At 38.3% G+C, this 22404-nt stretch overlaps 1 protein-coding gene across 1 annotated transcript in view; it reads left to right on the plus strand.

Moving 5' to 3' along the window:
- The window catches only part of LOC130096210 (cholesterol 24-hydroxylase-like), a 76777-nt gene that overhangs the window by 48929 nt on the left and 5444 nt on the right, over positions 1-22404 (plus strand). Inside the window, exons 18-20 of the mRNA XM_056262894.1 lie at positions 8071-8150; positions 13543-13581; positions 19031-19132. Of these exons, the coding sequence (XP_056118869.1) occupies positions 8071-8150; positions 13543-13581; positions 19031-19132 (221 nt within the window). The remainder of the gene's footprint in view (positions 1-8070; positions 8151-13542; positions 13582-19030; positions 19133-22404) is intronic.

Genomic DNA, 22404 nt, shown 5'->3' on the forward strand with positions numbered 1-22404 from the left:
ACCTAGACTTTGGGGGCCCACCATAATCTAACCTGAGCTGCCACGGTTTCACTATGAACCGAAAATATTTAAAAAAACTTCTCTTAATAATATAAATGTGTCTAACGTTGTTTTGCGCCATTGCTTTGGCAAAGTATCTGTCAAACGAAATTAAATCAAAAGTGTGATATGGCTTTGTGCCCTTGCCAAATCACAAAAGACTAATTTAATTAAATAAGTTTATAATAATCATAATAATAAATAGTATTATACTCTTATTGTTAGGCTTCTTAAAACACAAGTGTGAATGTAATATAGACTTGAGACACTATATCACAACTAAAAAGAGACCCCGGAGCCCCCTAGAGGGACCAATGAGGGAAACGCTGGTATGGTAGTAACAATAATTGTGTTGGATTATGTATCTAAGGTAGCTTTTACTAATGTATGAAGACTGTTCGGCTACCGATGTCGCAGTCATACACTTGTTTCATGTAAACTGAATGGAAAGGAATCTCTTTGCCCTTGTTGATCTTGGCATCTGGTAGTAAATAAAATATTTATTGGACATTTGTAGTAGCTTCAATGTGCTCATCTGTGTCTCTGAAGCCCATCTGATGTTGTGATGTCCCCAAGGAAATGTGTTTGATCCTGCTGTGGTCTCATGTGACCAGCATTTACATGGTTATGTAGCTTGTAGGCCTGAGGGATTACGGGATAAGGGTCTTATTTTGTTGTCGTAAGTCAATTTGATTGTGGAAGTTCAGGAAATAATAAAAGTATGTGGAATTTTATCAAACATACCTGATATACCTCGTCAGCTCATCAGTTGAGGGTCCAGTGACCTGCATTGGATACGTTTAAAGTGGAGACATCCTAAATCCAAACTGTTTGGGGGGCCTTCAGGAACAGAGTTGGAAAGCACTGTTGCTTTTCAATCAGGAGGGAAAACAAACGTCCTATCAATCAAACAAGCTAAACTCTGGTGTCAACCGGTAAAAGGAAAACAGTTTCTGCAAGTTATAAAAAAAAGTGCTCACTTCTCTAACGGCTGCCTTTCTTGTCCAGCTGCAGTTTGGTGGGATGGCCTGATCTTTGGTAGTTTCTTCTTGGTTGCACCATGTTTTTCATAGTTGACTTCACATTGCTTGAAGAACAGATTTACCAATCTTTGTGTAATCTTCAACGCATTGGGAATAAGAACAAGGGGTTATTCAAGCACTGTATAATTTAAAAGGTCTGGGAGCTCAAGCTTATAATTGAAATCAGTGTAAGAGTTTGAATACTTGCCCTCACGCGTCTTAAAGGTGAAGTGGTAAGTGGATTATTTCTGCATCATTTGTGGCATTAAATGGAATCGTTAAAATAACGATTTTTCAAAGTCCACCCATCTGTCATTGGCCTCACAAACAGACGCTGGTCTGGACAATCAAGTTTTTTTAAAGACTGCTTTCTGCTTTATTTACAGCAGAAATTAAAGTCATTTCTTAATTGATGAATTTTGCAAGTTATTTTCCTGTTTATTTCTGTGAAGCTGCTTTATTTGAAAATGGTCAAGAAAAAGTATTTCAGTGTCCTAAATTTGACCAGCTTTACCTTAAAACACAAGACACAATAAATATCAAAACCCTCCCTAGTTTCCTAACAGAGTAAACAAACAGCACTCAGCACTTGTCTCCCCGAGGAGGCGACTTGGCTCTGAGCAAATGGCTTCATTTGTAGTTGTGTGCTCAAGTGAGGATCAAGGTCACTGTTGCAGTCAATGATTAAACTAAAGACAACGCTCCCAGCCACAGGTAAAGATTGAAGGTGTACTGTAACATTGTAGCTGGTTATTCAGTCACTTTACTTTGGTTCAAATGGATAGTTCACCCAAAAATGAAAATCCTGTCATCAATTACACTCATGTCATTCTGAAACTGCATGACTTACTACTTCTGTGGAACACAAAATGTTTTTTGTCCATACAATGAGTCAGTAGGGCATAGTGTTCATTCAGACTTTCATTGTATGACTTTCATGGCAGTCTAGCTGTTCATTACCACTCTCTCCACCGGTGAGACTTTGTCCGCACTACTGCATTGTTTAAATTGTGTTGTGTAGCCCGAGCTCTTCCGGTTTCTCTTTTTGAATTGACGAATACAGAGTACTGTCACCTGCTGGTATGGAGAGTTATTTCCTCTCAAGCAGGTACGTGCCAGTTGGCCGTAGGGTGTAGGGTGGTGAGTAGTGTGTAGACCATTGGCTTTGCAGTGTTTTCAAGTGCAACGTTCAGGCCCAGACTCCGGCGACTTGAGGCGACACCATAGTTTATGTCAGATTTATGTTGGATTTGTGTCTCTGGCTCTTATGGGACTTTTCCTCCATTTTATCATCCGCCAGAAAAAGAAAAAAAAAACACACACATGTACATGTTACAGTTTAAACTATTTTTCTTCAAATCCCCAACAGAGCAATACTAATAGTGAATCATGCCTTAGCAAATACCACTAATACGCCTAATGGATCCCAGTCTAGAACCTCAACATGAACTCACTATCCAAACATGACTTCTCTCTCTCTATCCATTTCTGTCTTTCTCTAACATTATTTGTTTTCCCTTATCCTCTGTTCTTATTTCCCCATCCTGCAGTGAGACAAAAATGTTGTGCAGGCTTTTAAACAAGATGTCTTCTTCCCACTTTTTTTAAGCCAAGTTTGAATTCTAAACTCAGACAAACATAGTTAATTTAAGTTTATAGACGGCCAATAGCTTTTTTTTCCCTCTCTTTAAGTTTCATTGTCTGCCGTGCTGTAGTTTTCTAACAGAACGAGGTCAGACTGTAAGGAATGAATTATTTTAGGGACTGTTGTTTCTGCTTGGACTGCCACATCTTGCAGCAATTGATCCAGCAACTTCATGCACACACCCATTTCAAAGCTTTCGCTTGGAGTTTTTTCCTCAGATTTTTTCCCTTTCTGTTTCTCTTCTTTAAGACTCACTTGAAGAGTCATTCACAAACACACACACACAGTTTTGATTTGTATTTAAAACACATGCAGTATTGGCAGCGCCCACAGTGTGTTGCAACAGATGTTCAAAGGAAACTGAACGACAGTGTTCCTGTAGGCTCATCAGCGTGTTTCCAAGAAGTCTGAATTCATCTCAGTTCTCTCGGAACAAGCCCTGCTGCTTTTGTGGGATTTGGGTGCGACTGCTGTTGAAAGGGGGTGCTTGCGGTGTCATGAAGACAGCTTTACGTTTGCTGTGGCCTATCCTGAAGATTCCCGCGTGAGCCTTGTGCCGCAGTGTATGGAAGTGGGTCATGGCATTGCTGATGCGATTGGAAGCGACAAAGCGAGAGGGCCAGACTCAGTCCCCCACCCCCACACACTCATCCACGTCGTGCCGCCACACACAAACATCCATGTCAGTTCACTGAACTAACATGGGCAAATAGCTGATCAGCGTGTTAGATTTATTTGATCATGATATGCAGTGTTGTCTCTCAATACATTTGTGATGTCTGTGATATAGTAAACCAAACTACAAGATATGGCGTCCATTATGTGCAATTTTTTTTTACCATATAAACTGCGAAAATAAACAATACAGACATACACACCAAACAATACAAACACAAAAATAACTTTTAGTCAACTTTTAGTCAAAATAGTCAGATTGTATATATGAAATATAAAGTATATATGGAAATACTTGCGTAACTTTTGAATTTGTTACATTTACAGATAAGTACACCTTAATTTGCAACACGGAAGCTATTTGATGACAAGATGTGCGAGACTTCCAATTAATTCGCCTCTATAGGTAAATGCCAGTTTGCAAAATCAAGCAGCATAACAGACTTTTTGTGTACATAACTGGAAGCAAATGAGAATGACACTGGAAGCCTTGCACATTCAAGCTACAAATGGCCGTGCTCCTCTAACGTTAAAAATTTGGATATATAACAGTAAAATTTAAGTTACGGACTGGCATATGAACTATTAAACACTGCAATTAATCCTAAAATTAATTGTTTATTTAAAATAAGTTTTAAATAAAAAAATAATTTCATTAGCTCTTCAAACACAAGCTTCTGCAGAGAAAGTAGTTGCTAGCAAACAGCAAGTTCAAACTAGACGGGCATTTAAGGGATATGGTTCAGTCATACCATCTATTACACGGTATTTCAAGACATAAATAATAATAATATATTTATATAATAATATAGAGGTATATAAGAGATATTAATTTGAGATTAAACTTAATCATACATGTTTGTTATCTTATAATCTGTTATAGTGTACAAGGCAAGCACAAAACAATCGTCTCAAAATGGCATCGGCTGCATTTGTATGAAACGAGAGAGTGAGTCCACGATACCCAGATGACATAATTAAATAACTGCACAAAATATTGATTTGAGTTTTAATATTTTATTAGCTCACCAAACACAAAACTTCCACCAGGAAAAATCTTTCCTAGCGAGTGTAAAGCGCCGACTTCAGTAACCCGGATGAGCCTGTGTTATCAGTTTTTACAGGTTGTTATTGGGGGAATAACATACCGCTAGATGCTGTGATTGACCAATCAGAATCAAGTATTCCACAGAGCCGTGTAATAACTTATATATAAAATTCAACCAGCTAAAGTGGCTAGTAGGAGTGACTGCGTTACACACCACTGCTGAAATCCACCCGCGCTGGTGTTAATGTCAAGCCCTGAATACTTAACCACTGCGAGTATACTAGTTTTGAATATGAAATACTGAATAATACATGCACTGGTTGTTATCTTGAATCAGGCCCAGAGGGATTTGTGAAGACTTAACATAGAGTTGTTTTAATGTTCGTTGTCGTTTCAGCTGAATCGTATAGCAAAAGGTCAGTTATGTTGTCCTCAAACCAATAGCTCTGATGAGGCTGAGTATGAAAACTGGATGTTTATAACTGCTTTTGGGTATAGTGGAGTCATATTTCGGTAATGCTTTAGTTTAGGGTCCAATTCTCACTATTAACTAGTTGTTTACTAGCATGCATATTACTAGGATATTGTCTGTTTATTAGTACTTATAAAGCACATATTAATGCCATATTCTACATCCCATCCTACCCAATACCTAAACTACCATTCTAACTGTTAATAAGCATTAAATTAGTAGTTTATTGAGGGTAAAGACAGTTAATAGTTAGTAAATAGTGAGAATTGGACCCTAAACTAAAGTGTGACCCATATTTCTTGAAGCTGGTTCTGGTTGGAGTGGTGTTTGGTAGTGGGTGGATCTTTTCACTAGGACGCTGGTCCAGAGATTTTGTGGATCGAAGTTGATTCTTAATCGGCTTGGCCCGTGCCCATAGTTCATTCAGCCAGATGAAGTTAGATTAGAGTGTCACTAGGGATTTGCAGCCGCCCAGCACTGCCTCGCTGTCCACCGCTGAGGGCTTTACTCAGACACGCCAGTGGGTTTAGCTTTTAGGCTAACAACTAATGCCACCCATCTTATACACCCTGCCAACACAGTTGGCATATAAAATGACTCTTTTATAACAGAGGAAATATGACCAACATTATTGTGTGGCATTCATTTTTGATATTTTCACAAAAACTGAACAGAAGCGCATTAATTAAATGATTAAAATCAGCACATAAACACTTTTTGTCTTTTCTTCCTCAAAAAGGAACTTTTGGCTGTGACAATTTCCCAGTTTCCCAGCTAACTGTCAGCACATGTATTTCATTCATTGGATAGCCAAATGAAACAAACTGCATGCCTTAAACAGTTTAAAAAAAAGTTAGTTATAGTGTGCTTTTATTTCTGCTCACAATAGTAATTGGTGAACTTGAGAAGGTCGGAAAGTAAGGTCAGTTTGCTCAGTTGGTCAATAAGGCCAAATGTTAAATTGCAGCGTAATATATTTTACAAACAGGAAATATGTTATGGGAGTGTAAAGTCACATTTAGTTAGTGGGTCCCCTCATCTGAGGGGTGGGACAATGCTCCTAGTTGTTCCCATTAATTAGTTCAAATGGCCATTTTCAATGAATCTATTCAAAACTATAATTTAACGATTTGTTTGCTTCATGACTCAAAAAAAGTCTCTGTGTTTTTCACTTAAAGTCCCCCTGTAGTCAAGAATTTTATCCCTCAAAACTCATCTTTGTTCACCTAAATGACATATTTAAACATTTTTTTTTCCTTGGAAAAAAAAACGTCATGCCTTAAAATAGCTTGAATGTAACTCTACACCCTTGCCTCATTTAGTATACGCGGTTCTATGAATATGCAAATGAGCCCCGCCTCCACTCACTCACACCAGCTCAGAGATCCACTCGTTGACGATCACATGTTGATCTGATTGGTTACATGGTAGTTCGTGACGTCAGAAACACCAGTGATTTCAAACCGCGTTTTTGAGACTGTCTTTGGTTCACTGCAGTTTTAAGGAGAAAATACTCAGCAATGGTGTTGAATCTATACATAAAAGCATATTAAAAACACCACATAGACATATAAACAACATTAAAAACTTGATTTTCTCCACAGGGGGACTTTAAATGTTTTTGCTAAAAATATAATCCGGTCGAATGTGTTTTCAACTACCTCTGGAAATGGTCGAAATGGACAAGCTCAAAACGTTTTAGACCCCGTTTAAACCTGTATTTAGCGCCGTCCACTTGTAATCCGATCGACCAAAACGCAAATCTTAAAGCCAGGTATAAACAGTTGCTTGACATATGACACCCTTTATAGGCATTGGGACATTTACAGTTACAGATTTCTTTGTAAAGTTCACTGCTGTAACATCTACAGCAGTTTAGAGTAGCAGCTGTAGACTGCGGTAGAATAATTCTCTCATGACAAGTCTTGGAGTGTTTGGCATTGGTAATGGATATGACAAAGTTGAGATGTTTGGTTTTGGTGGAATAGATCTCCTATGGTGCTGCTGCTGCAGAGCAAGTGCGGGACTTGCTATTGCCAATACAAACACGACACGCTCCTGTGAGCAAGTAAGACATGCTGCTGCTGCTACTGTACAATAGCATACATGATTTACCTGTAGCAGATCTATACAGGTGGAGCTGGGGAGGGTGGAGGCTTTCTGAAAGTGCGCTGCAAATGGGGACCAAGTATTTGAAGGTTAGGCAGCGAGTTCATTGGCTACTGATACAGCAGGAACCAATCAGCTGTGCCCTATAGAGAATGATGTGACTGCGAGCAGATTGAGTTAAGGATCTATCAGCCTGCGCCATCTAGAGTTTCATGACAGAACGTTGTACTTATCATTCACTTAATCTAAACCCTGTATCCTGTGATCTTTTAATTCAGTATTGCATTGGATTTATTCCTTTTCTTGTTTGTTTTTTGTCTTGCATGTTACGAGGTCTGTGATGTGGTGTATAATTTACCATGCGGTCATAGCCAGAACCATGATGTCAGCCCAGAAATTGAAAGTAGTTTTAGTCATGTTACTGGCTCTGTACAGACCACATCAAACCATGCATGACGCTTTTGGTCTTTTGAATTATTTGACACTGTGTACAGAGAAATAATCTCAACTGTGTTACCAGAAGGGAGGCTACTTTTAGGCTTAAAGCACTGGGATTAAATTAAAAACACATATGCATGAGAAATTAAGTAGGCTGAATCAATTCAAAACAAACCCCAAAATAGATCACAGGGTGAATTCTCAAGTCTTTAATTAAACTGAAGTTTCACCTTGTTATAGTGTTTAAGCAGTTTGAAAAATATCAAAGGTATGTGATTTTGGGCTTCAAAATGCTTCACCTGATGCGCCAATTAGTGTTTGTGACTTTGATTCAACGAATCTTTTGATTACAGCACCAAAAAAGACTTGTTCATCGATTCATTTGTTGAATATGATTGACACTTATGCTGAACTAAAGAAATGAGCAATTGTTGGTCTTGTAGAGTGTGTTTGTTCAGGAGGTCCAACCTGAAATGTTTCTTTACAGTAAGTTCACAGCAAAAATTGATTCTCATAAATGATTCTCAGTTCACAAAAGCCACCTGTGACACTACTAATACTATGTTTTGTTTTTCTTTACATTCGATTTTAAATGTTCTCCCTTTTTTATTTTGTCTTACAGATGCATCCTCAAACTACATTCGCCAGCTGGAAACCAAGGTCCGGATTCTAGAGGACAATAACAACAAACTTCTGTCACAAGTAAGGACTGAGTTAACAACATGCTTTCTTTCTATAGCACTTGCATATATGAGTAACTAGACCTAGATTTGCCATCGGGTGCCAACTTTAGTGGTGGCAGTTTTGGGTTATGAAAGAGGCAGCCAATCTTTAATTCATGGTGGGTCAAACTGTTAAATTGGCACACAGCATCCCCTCTGGCATGAAGAAGAAGCGGCTTACCGTCACGCTGGGATTGTGTGGGCATCTCTGAGCGTCTGTGGCCTCAATTTAACCTCTCTCATGGAGAATGAGTGGGTTTTACCAACCGAAAGAGCATTTAAAGTTCACCTATGTATCCTGAGGGTACCGCAATCAACCTGCTTATCACCAAAAGTCAGAAATGTATTTCCCCACTGTAGTACAGACATATACAACAAAACGCTTGCCGTGAACCCATCCAGCAGAGGAGCATTCCACCCACTCTCCTCTGCACTTGAAAAGGATTTCGATAGTTCTTTCACCTCAAGCTTGTGTAGGTAGGAATAAGACGTGCATATTTAAAGAAGTGAGGGACAATTACATTTTCACGGCTTCACAGAGGTATTGTTGAAAAGAAGCCACAGTGTTCCTCTTTAAAAGCAGGTGAAGGGATAGTTCCCCCAAAAATCAAACAAATAACTGTACTTTGATGACTGTACTTGACTGCTACCAGTGTTGGGGAAAGTTACTTTGAAAAGTATTGCATACAATATCTCATTACTCCCTTAAAAAGTAACTAATTGCGTTACTTAGTTACTTTTTATGAAAAGCAATGCGGTACGTTACTTTTTCTCACGTAGGCTGGGCTTGTTTTTCTCTTTTTATATATAAAAAAAGTTCTATTTTTGGGCAAATGTAAAGGCCCTTTCAGACCAAAATTGAAATAATAAGGCTGAAGGAAATGCAAATTCACGCGTATACAGTAGAGGACGCAGCAAAAGAAGAATAGGACGCAGGAGAAAAAAGTTTAACACTTACTTAACCAATATAAACAAAAAATCTAAAGTCATTTCCAAAGGTCAGAAGCAACTACATTGGTCAATAAAGTGAGATCAAATGCATACAAATATTTGTTTGATTTAACATATTTAATTATTGGAGGTTTGCGTGTTATTCTGATTTTGCATTTCACTGAGTTTATTAATTTAGACTAAACCATCATGTTTACACACAACGTCTTCTGCACTTAATTTGTCCTAACATGAGGACAGGCGAGCTGTCAGTCAATAAATGTGGAAAAGTAACTTGCGTTACTTATTTGAAAAAGTTCGATATTTTGCTGTAAATTTAAAATGAATGCATTAGTTTACTTGTTACTTAAAAAAGTACTCTGATTATGTAACTCAAGTTACTTGTAATGAGTTACCCTCGACTCTGGCTGCTGCTACTATCTGTAATAATTGTTTTGATTACCAATTCATCTGTTGAATATTTCTTCAATTAATCAGTTAATCGTTTACAAGGATTGCTGTTTTTAATTGTTGTAAATCCTGCCTAATGTGCTCCTCTTAAGCAATGAGCAAAATAGATGTATTAATGTAATGAATGGAATGTATTATGTCCACCAAAAAAAGCTTTAAAATATCAACATTACATTATAAATCAAAAATCAACTCGTCGTTTACAAATACAAACATTTACATATATATATATATATATATATATATATATATATATATACACACTACCGGGCAAAGGTTTGAAATAATGTTTTTGAAAGAAGTCTCTTATGCTCAACAAAGCTGCATGTATTGGATTCATAATACAGTAAAAACAGTAATATTGTGAAATAGTGTTACCATTTCAAATAATTTTCTATTTTAAAATATTTGAAGTTAATTAATTCCCGTGAAGTTCATTTTCAGCATCATTACTCCAGTCTTCAGTGTCACATGATCCTTTAGAAATCAGTCTAATATGTTGATTTGCTGCATCACAGGAATAAATTACATGGTTATTTTAAATTGTAATAATATTACAGTATTACTATTTTGACTATTTTTGATCAGATAAATGCAGCCATGGTGAGAATAAAAGACATGGGATTACAATTAAATATTTAACATTTTAAAAAATGTTTTTGTTGTTCAATGAACAAATATATTTTATTAAAAAATATATATTTCAGTCAAAATCATTTGTTCCGTTTCTCTGACCCACTCAAATAGAACTATGGCATTTGTTGCTAGATATCAGGTTTGACTAGCCTGGCTAACGTCAGACCACGTCTCATTGACATTGAGACGTGGTCTGGGAACCACATGTTCATTTTCTCGTATTTGAGGCGGGGTTTACGAATGCCCAGAGCCGTTTATTGGGTGCTACGAATGTCTATCAAATGCGCCTGTATGTAGCTCATAGCCAATCGTTTCAATTATACCAAATGACGTATGTAGAGCGAAAGAAATTAGACGAGGAAGAAGACGATGGGTCAGAGATTTATTTGTGTTCTAAACTACTTAGAACAATATCCAAGGGTGCATCGAAAGGTAACTTCGCATCTGCAGCCATGTTTGATCCATAGGAATAAACAAACTGCTTCGGTGTGTCACATAGACGTCGTCTTGCTGCTCCCTCCCCGTTCTGTGATTGGTCCCCTCGCTGAGTCAAAAATTTGGTCCATGGTATCCAGACTGACTAACAGCGTGAATAAAATCGTGCTGCGCAAAGGCAGTATGGGGAAACCCAGGCTAAGGTTTGACATCAATGAAATCAGAACATCGATGTGGCCAGTGTCACGACTGTTGTGTGGCAAGCCATATTAACCACTTTTGACTTCCCTGGGTCAGACCTTTCACTTTAATATGTACAGTGAAAGAGCAGCCAGTCCTTTCTTTAGCATTTCTTCTTTTGTGTTCCACGGATAAAAGAAAGTCGTATACTCAGAATGACACGGTGGTGTATTTCTGGGTGAATTATTCCTTCAGTCTCTAGTGAGAATAAAAACACTGTGTGGGCACTGGAAATACTGACTACAAAGCAGTTCTCATGAAGCCCTTTGTAGGTAGAATTCATCACAGTATTCATAGAAACAAAGCCGAGAGTGTTGGCATTGGCCAAGGGCTTGCAAAGAGTCCTTGGATCTGCAATAATTCTCTCTTTTAATCATATATCCTCATTACGTTTTCATCGCCAGCCCCCCTCTGTCTCGCAGCGGATGTGGGTGTATCAGACGGCGGTACGCTTAAAATGTTGTGCCTTTTCGAGTCGAAGCTATTTGAGTCTCTATATCTGAACATGTGGAACATAGGGCTTTGAATGTCTGAAAGCATTTTATCCCCAGGATGGAAAGCACTTTGTAAGAGTATGATTAAAATGCAAGAGAGTTACTTTCTCCCTCCGGTCAAATGAGAGAAAACGGTTTTCGTCTCATCGGCGCAGTCCTCCGAGATCGAGCGCATTCACTTGAAGCATGATTAATTCAGAGGAGAGCTCAATCCTTCAGAGAACGCTGTCCTGAGCGCACATGAACCGAGCTGAACTCGTGATTTCCCAGGATACCTACACTAAGCTTTTCCTAAAAGCCATTTCAGCTGTTGTGATAGATGACACTTTTGGTTTGTGACTTACTTGTGACCCTGAGATTGACATGTTGTTGTCATGGAAAGAGCCTAGAAGTCTTTATTTTGCTGACAAATGTCACATTCACGTCATGGTAGAAACTGGTCACCAGTGTTAGGAAAAGTTATTTTTAAAAAGAATGCATTACAATATTGCGTTACTACCTAAAAAGTAAGTAATTGCTTTACCTGGTTACTTTTTAAGAAAAGTAATTGTGTAAATGGCACACAGTAAATGTTGTAAATGTTGCTTTTGCATTACTTTTTTTCACCTGGACTGTTTTTTTTTTTGTGTTTTTTTTTAAATAAATAAACAAAATATCTATTTTTGTTAAATGTAAGAGCCCCTTCACACCAAAAGTGAAATGAATGAAGGAGAGGCGCAGCTCAAACAAATCTTTCAGCTGTGCTGGAGAAGAAAGTTCAACACTCTCACTTAAGCAATAAAAACTAAAAAATGTATGTTTATCTAAAGTAATTTTTGCTTATTAGTATGGTTAAATTGGATGATCAAAGGTCAGCTGAAAAGACATTGGTTAATAAAGTGAGATTAAATACATTAAAGGGTTAGTTCACCCCAAAATGAAAATTCTGTCAGTAAATACTCACCCTCATGTTATTCCAACCCCGTAAGACTTTCGTTCATCTTCGGAACACAAATTAAGATATTTTTGATTAAATCTGAGAGCTGGATCATTCCTCCATAGGCTTCTTATGAATGAATGAATGAATGAATGAGGCATTTATATAGCGCTTTCATATGTACTAGTGTACACCCAAAGCGCTTTACAATCATATCAGGGGTTCTCTCCTCAACCAGCACCAGTGTGCAGCATCCACTTGGATGATGCGACGGCAGCCACAGTACAACGGCGCCAGTGCGCTCACCACACACCAGCTATAGGTGGAGAGGAGAGAGAGTGATAGAGCCAATTCAGTGGATGGGGATTATTAGGTGGCCATGATTGCCAGGGGCCAATGGGTGGAATGTGGCCAGGACACCGGGGTTACACCCTTACTCTTTGCCATGGGATTTTTAATGACCACAGAGAGTCAGGACCTCGGTTTAACGTCTCATCCGAAGGATCTTAATGGATCGAAACTGACCGGCCCAAAAGTTATGAAAGACATCGTTAAAATAGTCCGAGTGACTACAGTGGCTCAATCTTAAGTTTATCAAGCGACGAGAACTTTTTGTGCGCAAAAAACAAACAAAAATAACGACTTTATTCAACTATTCATTTCCTTCTCTGTACGGCCGTGATATTTCACGTAGTGATATTGCGCAAAGCTTCTAGGTTGCACGTCACACGTAGGCTCACTATTGGCCGACGCTGGTCATGTGTGTGATGCGTGTGACATACAACCTAGAAGCTTTGCGTAGTTTCCCTACGTGAAATATCACGGCCGTACAGAGAAGGAAATGATTAGTTGAATAAAGTCGTTATTTTTGTTTGTTTTTTGCGTAAAATATCTTAATTTGTGTTCCGAAGATGAACGAAAGTCTTACGGGGTTGGAACAACATGAGGGTGAGTAATTACTGACAGAATTTTCATTTTTTGGGTGAACTAACCCTTTAAGTATATGTGTGTGATTTAAGTTTTTACTGTTGTTTATATGTATATGTGGAGTTTTAATGTCCTTTAAGACAAACCATGTGCAAATTCATAAGTCAACACCTGGTATATTTTTCTGTTGATATGAGAAACCATGTGAGCAGCAACAGAGGGTTAACACAAAAATGTGAAGTCTGAAGCCTTCTGTTTGAATAGGCAATCTGATGATTAGAATGTGTTTAATTGGTTTGTGAAATGTCTCTTGTGTTCTCCAGCCCTGTAGCCGTTATAGCTTATCAAAGCTGTCCATGAAGGTAACTTTACCACACGTTTGCTCAGTGGTGATGGAGCTTTATTTCCTCCTAGCTCTCTTCTTGCTTGTTTCTTATCTTTGTATTCACGTTCTCTAACTTAAAAAGCTGGTGTGTAAAATGGCATGCTAGTCTAAGTGCTTGTGCTAACATGCTGGGCTGATGGCGCATGAGCTCATATGCTTGCCCCTCTTTCTGATCTTATCTTTTATTCAAGCAACACAGGTAGTGCAGCATCAATTTTTCATGTCTGACAAACTGATGGATGTAAAGATGAGTATGAACATATTTAAATTTTTAATAAATGCCCCCTTATCTGTCTTGGCCATCGTCCCTAATCTTTTCTAAGAAGATGCACCATTCTTTTTTTTGTTTGTTTTAGCACTGTCTGTCAAGTTTGAATCCAGTTGAGTTGCATTAAATGATATTTGACTGTGCAGTAAAATACGGACGTGCTTATGTTCAAAACTCACTAGTTTTTGGGTAGTCTGACTGAATGAAGAAACCGTATAATTCCAGTCCATCAGACCGACATGTGTTCAAAAAAAAAGAATAGAACAGAATGCAACACATTTCTCTAAACAAATGTGCATTAATTGCCAATAATTTATTGTTCAATGTGGTGAATTTGTTACACAAAGCAGTGTTTTGATGGGAATTAACTTTTGTTCCTGAATCACTACTGCTAAAATATTAAAGCTAAATTAAAAAAACAAAGTCCAGACAGTAATTGACTACTAGTCTGTTGCTGAGTGACAGGATGATCCTACTCATCTCTAGTTTAACGATAATTAAATATGTGAAAAGAATGCAAAGTGTGTCTGTCTAGTCAGGAATAACTACTCTTTTGTATTCAGATGTTTTTAATTGCTTGATGTTTACTCGGATGTTGTCATAGCAACAATACATTCAGGTGAGGAATGTTGGCCCTTCGAACGGGTTGCATTCCGGCGGTGCAGGTGAACCTATTTCTATTGACACGGTAGACGCGCAATAACGTCAGTCTGCAGGAATTCTGACACTCCCTCGGTGCATTCAGGCTCATTTCAACAACAAACACAAGGTGTTCATATAATGCTTCTCAGAATTTTGGACACCATTGAATAGAATTCCTAGCCTGGTAATACCAAACTCTGCTACTTCGCTTTGCTTCATAGACAGAGTCTGGCATGTCATCATTGAAAAGTGTTTTCTTTCTCGCCGGGGCGCTTGTCTGAAGTATAAAATCATTGGTTACCCGTAAGCCAATCACATAACGTTTGGTTATGACGTGTGTTATTCGCCAGCTTAGCCGCATCGAACTTCCACTGTAAACACAGGTATGATGCGAAAACGAAACCATCGAGCGAAATACCGGAGTGAACATGGCTGACCGAGTTTTGCTGCCTCCTTAACCTGATCCTCCATGAGTGCAACCAAGGGGGACACAATCACAACTATCGCCTTGCCGGCCTTTGGCCTGCCCAGTTTCTCGCTGACGATCGGTAATATTTGATAAATTAAACTTTTACCAAAACCTGTCGGGAGTAGAGCCACGACATCACATCCATTCAAAATGTTTAACAAACACTCTTCTTGTTCGGGCTTCAGTTTGGAAATGCCGGGAATATTCTCCACAGCAGAGAGAATTGCATCCCGTGTCTCCATATCCGCGGTCGTTTTTGATTTCCCTAACCCAAAATACAATCTTAAACTCGGCGCTTAGCGTCTACGTCACGGCTCTCAGCCCGCCCTCTGTTCGTTGATTGGCCGGCTGTTTTCAGGCCGGAGGAAAACTGACACCCCATTTACACCTGGTATTAAAATGAGATCTGTATCCAGATAAGTTATCCGGATAATAAGTGTTCTGATCTTACCTTTGCGTTTACACCTTGTATTTTTAATGCGTTCTCGTTATCCACATTGAGTTCGGATCTCTGGCCTTGTCCACACGGACACGGGTATTTTTATAACCGGAGTTTTTCCTCCTGCGTTTTAATAAAAAACCCGTCCACATGAAAACGCAAAAACACGCTATCAAGCACTGTCAAGAGCATGCCACACCAGCAGGCGGCGATATAACCCTAACCGCAAAGCCACGTTGGCCAATCAGAAGCCTAACAAAAAGTTATTACAGGTTCCGGTAGGCGGATAACGGGCAACGGCGCAGCGCGGGCGCACACTGACGTCGCAAGGCAAAAACCCCGGTTTTACTGTCTACATGACAACACTGTAACCGGCATTTCTGAAAATCCTCACCCTGGCAGGGGTTTTCAAAAATGTTCGGTTTCAGTGTCCTGATACTGCGTTTCCGTGTGGACGAACGGCCGAACCGCGTAAAAAAAAGTCACGGTTATAAAAATACCCGTGTCCGTGTGGACAAGGCCTCTGTCCTCCAGAAAAAAAATGACGTTTGGCAGGTACGATTGCGTTTACACCTAGTAAAGATCCGAACACAATGCGAGCCAGACTACCTCCAGATGTGGTCAGGCAGATCCGATCACAATCCGATCACAACGTATTTACACCTTGCATTAACATGCGTTTTTTATTTACTTATAACTTATCTGGATACAGATCGCATTTTAATACCAGGTGTAAATGGGGTCTGAGAGACATGTCGATGTCTCAGACTGAGTACAGAAGCGAAATGAAATTGAGCGGAAGTACGAAGTCTGACGTAGTCAGGCTATAGAATTCCATCTTATAAATCAAATTGAACCATTACAGTTTGTATAACGAACTTAAATTGAACCAATTTTTACCTTCTCCAGTAGGTAACTATGCACAAACACACCCTGTTTGTATGCCCTCTGTAAATTGGGCATAGTTTTCCTTCTCTTTCTCAGGAAAAAGACATCTCTCTCAGCAACTTTAGAAGAAGCTGTATTTCAAACTGGATCATTTCTCAACAAACAGTCATAGAATGAAGACAGGATGAATATCCTGAAGAAGGATAGAAAACTCTCCAATTATAATTATTTAAATTATTTTCTATATGTGAAATTCAGAAACCCTTGTTTTTAGCGACACCGGTGGCCATTAAGTGAACTGCAGTCAGCAACTTGCTGCTCGTTCTCACACTCATGCACGCGTAACACACAAGAGACTCGATGTGACTCAAAGCCTCGATATACTCACGGCGAAGGTCTTTTTCGTTCTTCACTTAGAGTTTAAAAATAAGTTACAGCGATATACTGTTCACGAACATCCAGACGTCTTCCACGCTGCTGAGAGCGACGTTTAGATGAATATGTAAATATGCGCTGCATGCTTTCCTCTCAATAATAAAATAAACACAACAAAAATGAAATCGATAAGAAAGTGGTAGTTAAGAAAGCTCTGTGAAACTATAGTTTGAATCAATACCTTTTCTTTGCATGACACATTGACATTACTGTACAGAATAGCCCTGTCGACATTATCCTGAACATTGTATAAGCATTCGTTTCATGTGTCATTGAACAGGAGAGAGGATCTCTGGAGTGCTTGTAAACGTCACATCCTTTCGATTTCCTCGGCAAAAATGACCCGTCCTTCACATAAAAATCAGTCTACAGGCTTTCATAGACAACCTACTGTAGGAAGTCGGAGAAGGTCTTGTTTTTTAAGTTTCGTTACACACAGCGATTAATACATATAGCCCCTTTAAGGGGATCTGCAGCATCATAGCAAAGTATTAATACATTACTGTAATAAGTTACAAAACACATGTTATTCTAGGCATCTGCTTTTTTATAAAATAAAAAAAGTATTTTCTGCCAAGTTTGATCAGCATTCTTCATCAAATTCTACACCGCATACAAACAAAATGGTACTTTTCTATACAAGTACATCAGTGCTGCATCAAGGTGTCCTAAATACCATGAATGGTTAGTGGGCGAGACAGTGTGTTTAGGTTGCAGGCAAACGTGAAGTTCACATCTTCCTTGCAGCCACCGAAAACACGGTTTCTCTTCTGAAAGAGAGTGACAGAGCTATTTATAGGTCTTCTTACAGTAATCACATGCATTCAGAGGACATGAAAGCAAGACATTGAAAATGTCATAAGGATCACTGGTGATTAGAGATGATGCCAGCTGGAGCCTGTGGGTGTCTCTATTATATGGACAAGAATACCTACAGGAAGCTGTGTGGGAGTTCGCTCTGATCGAGGGTAGTAATGCTACGTTTCATTCAGCTCAGAAACACAGAATCCATACTTCATGCTAATTCATACAACAACTTCATACTTGGGAAAGTGCAAAAGAACGCACCTTTGAAGTCAGTTTTCCTATTTTGAAACTCTGAATCTGATTTTGACGAGATGCAGGAACGTGATTTCACACAAACGCGTCTATTGAGCTCACTACCCAGTGAGCATGTGCACAGTTAATGATAAAAAATCACTTTTAATCAAATTCGTGAACAAAGTTACTACATTATGTCATAATAAAACGATCTTCTCTGTTGTTAACACAAGCAAAACAAAGAGCTTACTAAAGCTTTTCTTTTGCTAACAGATGGCTTTGTTGACATTCAAACACTTGCAACACTAAAGATAGCATAAATATGTTGTACATCATCTCCTGAGAATCAAGCAATGAAAACATGGATGAAAGTTGAAGAAAATTTAAATAAAACACATTTGACTTTGAATACAATAGACCTTTGAATAGACCTTAAGCTAGTCGGTTCACTCGGCGGCCATCTTGAAAACCCCTTTGGTAGCTGTCGTCTTTGTATGCAATACGCTGATTTCACGCAGCCACCATTTTGAAATGGCTCTGGTGGGAAGAAAACCGGAAGTGTCGCCTTTAATCATTGGAGAGTCGCGAATGCGATGGCGTATTGTTGTGTTTAATGTAGAAATTAGTTGTTCTAAAAATGTACATACATTTCTTTCATACTTTAGGCTATATACAGTGAAATTTATAAATAAAATAATTTTTTTATATACTGTATAATTCAGAACGTAAAAAAAGAAGCAGGAACGAACTATATACATATCCTATATTGGATATTAACATCCAATAGTGTAAATCGCGGCAGCAGCTTCAGGTTGGTAGTCCAAGCCATTGTTGTCTATCTGTACTTCCAGGGTTCTTCCCACCGGAGCCTCGCTTTCGATTTCAAAATGGCGGCTGCGTGAAATCAGCGTATAGATGTACAGCTTATTTGTTTGAAAGGGGAAAAGACCAAAATCTTTCAATCTTTTTTTCAAGCATATGTTTCAATAACATTTCCAAGCCAGCCCACCTAGTCAAGATCTAGTCAGCTGATTTTTAACAATTCTTCTTTTAATTGAAGCAGATATTCCCAATTTCTCTCAATACTTTTTCTACACGTGACCTGTCTCCTCTTTCCTCATACAGGCCGTGACTTACAAAACTATATTTCTCCCACTTTTTAATCTTTCCACTATTATTGTCGTTGATAACAGTGAAGTGTGTTTTGTTTGGTGGAGTGTTTAATATGCTCTCTCTCCATCCAGTGTACCCCAGGAGACCTGCGTGTCCTGCGCAAAGGCACGACCCTGTACCGCTCCGAGTCGCAGCTGTCCTCGCTCCCCCAGAGGCAGGAGGCTCTGCTGAATGTGAGTGATCCTCTCAAAGACAAATCTGTACAAGTTATTACCGTATTTTCCAAATACAAGTCACGTTTTTGATCAAAATCTCTAAATCTACATCAATGTGCGGCGACTTATATTCCAAAGCAACTTGTATAATGCAATTGACATCAGGTAAAACTGCGCAAAACTCACATTTGGATTCGTGCCAAACTGAGAGGTACATTTGTAGCTCAATTCCCACATTCGTTACCAGAAACCAGTTTCTGTTTCGCTTTGAATAAATTCATTTAGGCTTGGCTTTTAGTCAAGTCAAGTCATCTTCATTTATACAGCGCTTTTAACAATGGAGATTGTTTCAAAGCAGCTTTACAGAGATAAACATACAATTTACGGTAGCAGAGATTGTTTTGGCTTTATAGCGATTTTTGAATAATGATATTTCCAGCTAAAGTTAGTTTTGATTGATTCACTTCCAGCAAAATGATCATTTGTTATCAAATTAGGGGCCACTAAGACGACGGCGTTCTCTCTAAACAGACTTTAAACGCGAACCTGTGACCTGATGGCGTTCACATGCGCATTAAGAATTGATTCTATACTTATATTCGTTTGAATATATGTGCGCAGGTTTGTAATTTCCCTACAAACCATGCCTGAACAAACTACTTGTCTTGCCTATACATTAGATAAAGAATTTAGTTTTATTTATAACAAGTGTTGTTCATAATAAATGCCACTAATATTTGTTTCATTCCTGTTCTATTTTCATTTCTTTAAGTTGTAAGGATTTGTTGTGGCGTGAGGGGAACTAAAATATATGTTTATAGTGTTTATGTTTGTAAATGTTTTTTAGTTGTTGTTTTTTTACTGGTATTTTACATTATTTTTGAATGTAATAATAACATGTGACTAATACACCGATGCGACTTATCTGTGTGTGTTTTTTCTCTCAATGCAGTTTTTAGGTGCGACTTATTTTCTGGAAAATATGGTATTGTGAATTAAAAAAATGACTCAAGTCAGTCTAAACGTGTGCACAAAGTTAAAAGTAGCACAGCTGGAAATAGAAGAACATGTCCTGAGTGACTTCATTCGATTCTGAACAAACAATTAAATTACTGTGGATTGTAGCCGAGGGATGGGATTGTGTTCAATGATATGGAATAAAACGAACTTTTTGTCATTTCTGTTTAATTATGTACTGGTCTACAGCAAAAAATGTCTTCAAATAACCTACTTTTGGGGGCTTTTCGCAGAAAATATTGAAGTGTTTAATTCAGGTAATAAATCGGCATGTATTTAATTATGCAATTAATTCGATTTAAATTTGTCATCAATTGGCACTGGCAGCCCAGAAAAAAATAGATCAAACCAGATATCATAGAACGCACAGGGAGACTATTATAACAAGAAAGCTCAGCTTGATCAGTTTGGCACGATTCTTTGGGAAAAAAGGAGATCCTTGGTACGTCAACTTTCATCTGTTGTACTTGGCTTTAGGCTTTTCCTGTATGGAACCGGAGGCCCTTTTCATATCTTTGAAAACTATTTTTTTTCTTTAATTGTCGCCTGGAAAATTAGCAGAACCATATGCTGAAAAATCTGATGAATAAAAGGAAATGCTAATGAGCCTTTAGCCAGTGCACAGGAAGTCTCGCCGGTGTGTTTTATGTGGGAGGCTTGCTTGAAAATCTCCATTGTCAGCTGAAATTCTTTATAACGTTAATGCAGAGCTTGAATTGAGTTTCTTTCAATTGTTTTGACTCAGCATCTCCACTGAGAAAACAGGTTAAGCTCCCATTTAATTCCATTTGACCTTTTCATGTTTTATAGATTGTTGGTGTCACTTCCAATCAAAGCAAAAGCATCTCACATTACCATCGCACAGCATTGTTTTGTGCGTAGCGCTAAATTATCTGATGGTTAATCAGGTATATGATAATTAAAGATTAATATGAATATGAAATATAATTTAATTACTTTGAATCACAGAATTAATGATTGTGTTCACATTTTATTTGAAAATAATACCATGAAATAATGAGTTTACTGAAGTATTTGCTAATTTTTCAAGTTTTGGGAGTTCCTTATACGAGACATTTGTTTTTGTGTGTTTGAGAGACTGTTAGGAATATTGCATGAAGTGCATTGTAATATGTTGATGTTGTGAATATTGTTGATTAATCTCATGCGAATAGGATGTGGCTGAGTGAGCTAGTTAACCTGTTAGTAATGCGATATTCCACTCTTTTAGCTCATCATACAATTATTAAGGATTTTTCTTATTCTAAAAGCATTTTTAGTGCATTGTTCTTCCAGTGTAATTTTTCACTTGTCATATTTTCATCAACATTCTGGTTTAATTGAACTCGTTAAATTATAAGTATAACGCGTCTGTTATTGTAATCAACAACTCTTTGTCAAGAAAGTTCCAACTGATTTTCAGTTTAAATTTTGTTGACCAGATTAACCACCCAGTTGCGAATTTAACTTGACTCCACAACATTGGATTATATCGCATAAAGCATTTGCGAAGAAAGCAGCGTTTCCATTCCATGCGTTCAAGAGAACAAAATCGCCACGTCCTGGGAAATTGGCGCAAAATATCTTTTTATCTCTTATCTCTAATTAGAGTGAGAATGACTATATTCAACCGTGTTTCCATGGAAACAATCTCATAATATGAAGAGTTCCTTCCAGAAGCGTTTGATTGATAAGCTCTCTCATGAAACGCGTAGCGAAGTGTATTATTAGATCATCATTAACACGGCACACAGCACAACACATAAGCGCTTTCCCCCCATCATTTTCTGTTCGAGGACGTTTTTTAAATTAGCTGTTTTGTGGTCATCGTCGGTATGAATGTATGCGGATCATGTCCGGCTCTCTTCATGCGGTATGAATGATTAAACACAACCAGGGGCTTTTTGTCCTCCACAGCTGTCTGGGCTGCTTGTGCAATGTTGAGCTAAGATGAATGTTTTAGATGGAATGTAGTTTTCATTATGAATGATCCTCATATCTCTGAGTTGAGACGGTTAATTAACAATGATGTAATAGTCAATATATCACCAATGAGAACAGGACCATGGTGATCTACCAGCTTAGCCAGGTATCGAACATCTGGTAGTCTTCGCTCCTGTGTACTTGAATGGCGAAGCATCGGATTCTACAAAACTGTTAGTTACGATTTACCTCGCTAGTTTAGCTGGTAGACCGCTTAAACCAAACTTGACCCACTAATGACCAGCTATAAACCAAGTACCATGTTTCAGTAGTTTAGCTGATTTTTCCAG

The sequence above is a fragment of the Rhinichthys klamathensis genome, unplaced genomic scaffold, assembly GCF_029890125.1.
Source record: "Rhinichthys klamathensis goyatoka isolate OS25496 unplaced genomic scaffold, OSU_Roscu_1.1 h1tg000196l_1, whole genome shotgun sequence".
Classification (NCBI taxonomy): domain Eukaryota; kingdom Metazoa; phylum Chordata; class Actinopteri; order Cypriniformes; family Leuciscidae; genus Rhinichthys; species Rhinichthys klamathensis.